This window comes from Piliocolobus tephrosceles, chromosome 11, assembly GCF_002776525.5.
Source record: "Piliocolobus tephrosceles isolate RC106 chromosome 11, ASM277652v3, whole genome shotgun sequence".
Classification (NCBI taxonomy): Eukaryota; Metazoa; Chordata; class Mammalia; order Primates; family Cercopithecidae; genus Piliocolobus; species Piliocolobus tephrosceles.
In genome coordinates this window covers 25,481,878-25,486,358 of record NC_045444.1, presented here as the reverse complement: position 1 = coordinate 25,486,358, position 4,481 = coordinate 25,481,878, and the positions used below count along the sequence as shown (strand labels likewise).

The 4,481-nt window shown below is 33.8% G+C and overlaps 1 protein-coding gene across 3 annotated transcripts; it reads right to left on the bottom strand.

Moving 5' to 3' along the window:
* Positions 1–777: 777 nt before the first annotated feature.
* LOC111525097 (L-lactate dehydrogenase B chain-like) lies at positions 778–1,983 on the bottom strand. Of its 3 annotated transcripts, none has more exons than XM_023190408.3 (2): positions 1,739–1,983; positions 778–1,564 (listed from the first exon to the last, which is right to left on the bottom strand). In XM_023190408.3, the coding sequence occupies exons 1-2, from the start codon at positions 1,981–1,983 to the stop codon at positions 979–981; spliced, it is 831 nt and encodes a 276-aa protein (XP_023046176.1). In that variant the 3' UTR covers positions 778–978. The 3 variants fall into 3 exon arrangements, with proteins under 3 accessions (XP_023046176.1, XP_023046175.1, XP_023046177.1); XM_023190409.3 differs by having other exon boundaries at positions 864–1,024; positions 1,294–1,983; XM_023190407.3 differs by having other exon boundaries at positions 778–1,983.
* Positions 1,984–4,481: the final 2,498 nt, after the last annotated feature.

Below are 4,481 nucleotides of genomic sequence, written 5' to 3'. Positions count from 1 at the left end.
CCTGCATGTTATGCACATGTACCCTAGAACTTAAAGTATAATAAAAAAAAATATATATATAGATATAAAAGAAAATTCATTTCAATATCCTTAATTCATGAAGTATGCTAACAATTAAATTTCTATTTTTAATGACTGCCCAGAGTTTATATGATTTATTTTCACAAATCACACTCTCATTTATTGGAAACAAATGAGAACACATGTGAATGATCATTTTTATTGTAATTACTGTAGTCTTACCATTTTCAATGGTTTCTTTTCATTCATGACTATAGCATCCAGAGCAGTACTTCATTCCAACAAATTATAGCAAGTGCATATTTCACAAAGCACTTTTTCATTCTGCTGTGTAAATTTGCATGAGCATAGTTTTATAAGTTTTTTGATTTGCTAAATCCTTTAACAGACATTAAGCTATTTTTAATACTTTGCAATTAGAAATCAATAACGCCAAGCCATATGCTTACATTTTGATGTAATTCATATCAGTAATTAGAATCTCAATAATGACTCTGTTGACAAGTGGTACATCTTAGGCCTTCTAGATCCAGTTAATGAGATGGCAGCCCATTCCAATAGCACTATAAAAGATAATCATAACTTTTATAAATGTATATAAGAATTGGTTGAAGGGCAGTCAAATACATCTAATTTAAATGATATAAATATTATTAATCATTTGTAGTTCCTAAATTTTACCCGATTTCAGTACCTTTTGAAGAGATTACAGCCTGCAGAATTCCATTCTTTTTTTTTTTTTTTTTTTTTAAGAAGCACACTACAATAGTTAATTTTATTTGTTCAACAGCTCATATTGCAAGCATTAAACCAAGCATAGGCTTTGATTCTGTGAGCCCAAATTCACATATTGAAGAAGATCAAAGCAAATTGCGATCCATGTACACAGATGAAAACTAAAGGCTCAGAGTTAATAACATTGTAGTTTTTAAATTTCTATAGCCTAGAGCCCAGTAGTCACAGGTCTTTTAGGTCCTTCTGGATGTCCCACAGGGTATCTGCACTTTTCTTGAGCTGAGCAACTTCATCATCCTTTAGCTTCTGGTTGATAACGCTGGTTAATCCTCGGGCATTGAGGATACATGGAAGGCTCAGGAAGACTTCATTCTCGATGCCATACATCCCCTTTACCATTGTTGACACAGGATGAATCCTGGATAGATTTTTCAACATGGATTCAATAAGGTCAGCCACACTTAATCCAATAGCCCAGTTGGTATATCCTTTTAGCTTGATGACTTCATAGGCACTTTCAACCACCATCTTATGCACTTCCTTCCAATTTTCACTATCATTGTCAGTTCCCATTTCTGGATTCAATTCCTGGAGAGAAACACCTGCCACAATCACGCCACTCCACACAGCCACACTTGAGTCGCCATGTTCCCCCAAAATCCATCCATGGCAGCTGCTGGGATGAATGCGAAGTTTTTCAGCCATAAGGTAGTGAAATCTAGCAGAATCCAGATTACATCCACTTCCAATCACACGGTGTTTGGGTAATCCACTTAGTTTCCAGGTAACATATGTAAGAATGTCCACTGGGTTGGAAACCACAATTATGATGCAATCAAGACTGTACTTGATGATCTGCGGAATAATGAATTTGAAGACATTAACATTTCTCTGCACCAGATTGAGCCGACTCTCCCCTTCTTGCTGATGGTCTCCTGCAGTTACCACTACAATCTTAGAATTGGCAGTCACAGAATAATCTTTATCTGCCACAATTTTAGGCGTCTGAAGAAATAAACTCCCATGCTGCAGATCCATCATTTCTCCTTTAAGCTTATCTTCCAAAACATCCACAAGAGCAAGTTCATCAGCCAGAGACTTTCCCAGAATGCTGATAGCACATGCCATACCAACTCGTCCAACACCCACTACAGTGATCTTATTGTTTGGGACTGTTGTCTCTTCTTCTGCAACTGATGCAATGAGTTTTTCCTTAAGAGTTGCCATTTTGCACAGGAGAGAGAAGGCGCTGGAGACCTCTGTAACAGCAGTGCGGAGAAGACAACGTCCAGAATTCCATTCTTATGAGAAAAAACATAGACACGTTTTTTGAGAGGGAATATAGTATAGTCTTGGAGTCTGAATAGAAAAACATATTATTTCATTGATTATTTTGCTCCTCATTTTTCTCCTTTATAGAAATTCTTAGAAGACAATAAACATGTAAATGTATGTTGAAATTAATTTTATAGAGGACTCTCATTTTATAATAATATACATTCCCTTTCCATTTCAATCCTAAAATATGGATTTTATAGAATTGATAATTATGGTTTAAAGGGGGAAAATGCTTTGAAGAAAGTGTTTATTTTAAAATGTACATGATTTAATTTATGATCTTATTTTTTAACTTATATACTATAAAATCATCACCATGTGAAATCTAAACTCGTTATTTTTCTCTTGACTATAAAAATTGCAAAAAGATGAGCAGAACTGAACACAAAAATTGGGAATTAATTGTGGAAAAAATCCCCTAAATTTGTAAAAATAAAATTGTATTAATAATTTTTTTCTTTTAAAAGTCAGTTGAAGTGACTTAATAAATCATTTATAATTATTTCTATAGATGTTACTAGCATTATGATCAAGCAAATTCATTGCTACAAGATATTGATATTCTGATCAAATCAGACAATGTACACATAAGTGACTTGACAAGAAATAAACTTTCTATTTCTTTAAACAGACACTGCGGCATTGTATCAAGCTTAATTTTGGTTGAGATACATTGCACTGAATGGTGTTTAACAAAATACATTAAGAAAAATGAAATCACATAGTGTGTTAAAAAGAAGATCAAGGAGAATGCATATGAGCTAAATTTATTTGAAATGTTGGCCTCATTTTTAAATTAACTGCTTATTTGAATTAAATAGATTTGCTTTCAACATTAATTTATTGAGTTTCTTACAATTTATTAAAGAGAACTATTGAAAGGCTGTGGGCTTTGGGTAAAATATAGTCTGCTATAATGTTTGCCAGTTGTAGAAAATGAGGTCCCTTGAATCTGTGAGATTAAGAGCTAAGTCTGGTTCACTGTTGCAATATCACTCCCAAAAAGGGATAGGCTTTTCTAGGTCAACTATAAAGATTTTCTGAACAGGTGAATGGATGAATGAATGAAGGCTAGCAAATATATTCAGAAGAACGTTTGCAACAAAGGTAGTCTTGACTTTTTCTGAGGACAGTCTAAATACATTTACATATATATACATGCACACATTTTTAAAAGATTAAGATCAGCTTTGTTTCTGGTTTTCACTAACACTTAAAATACTCTCAAAAATTAAAGATTGAGGATTAAGAAAAAATATATGTGTGGGAATATAATAACGTCAGGGTTGTTATTATTAACTCAGAGGAATTCTCACTATGGCATCCCATACAGCTGCTCACAGCTCTAAAACTTCCTTTAGTCGAGGCAAAGAGGAAAACTGTTACCTGATTTACAGTGTCTTTAGAACAAACCATCTGTTCAGGGGAAGCTGAAATTTTCCTGACACTTAGATCTGAAAGGAATTTCTCTTGTGAGTTCTTAGAGTTCTCTGACCTGAAATACGTCCATAGTAGATGTGTAAGACATTTGGTGGTGGTGTTTCTAACGGTGAATATAACAAAGACAATACAACAAGCATAACTTACTTGAAATTTGGCCCAAATGCACTCTGAATGAAACTAGTATCTTTGATGAACTAAACTATCCAGAGCAGTAGTTTTCATATGGAATGCAGATTCCAGGAGATTCTTGGAAGTGTGTCATAGTCTCCCTACAGGAAGATGAGGCGTGGAACTGATTAAAGAGGAACTAAATCCAAGCAGAGATCACTTGGGTTCTCTGCGTAAAATTTAGGAAATGTCTCTGCTCCTGCACAAATATTTGAAAAAGAACTAAACTAAAAAAAGTTAGATAACCATGACTCTCAGACAATCATTTCTGAATTTTTTCAAAAATAAGGTTTTTGTCTGATACAAAATGAGCAGTAGAAAATTAAAAAGTTTTTGTCTAGGATAAAAATATGACGGTCATGGAGGCTTTAATGCCCATTAGGCAAACAGCCATGTGTTTTGACAATCAGTTTGATAGCAGATAAAGTTATTGTCCTCTCAGAAAATTAAAGTGCCTAACTGAGACACACTCTGAATTGGTGAAATGACATTTTTCATAACTGAGTATATGCTGAGACCAAAAGGCATAGATTAAACAGAACCTATAAATTTTTAAAAAGAGAGGACATTGACCAATCCTTTATTAATATTTGATGAGCAAAAACTACTTTGTAGACTGAGAAACTGAGAGAACAATGGTATACTTTTGAAATATTTGTTAGCGGAATATTTTTTTAGCTGCTACTGCTGACAAAAATGTCAGCATGAAAGACAAAGGAAAAAGTAGTTAACTAAAAAGCAACTTCATGGCTAAAGAGTAAAGGTTTGCAAATACA

Coding starts and splice junctions, on each gene's coding strand:
- LOC111525097 (XM_023190407.3), bottom strand. CDS start 1,983: ATGGCAACTCTTAAGGAAAAACTCATTGCATCAGTTGCAGAAGAAGAG.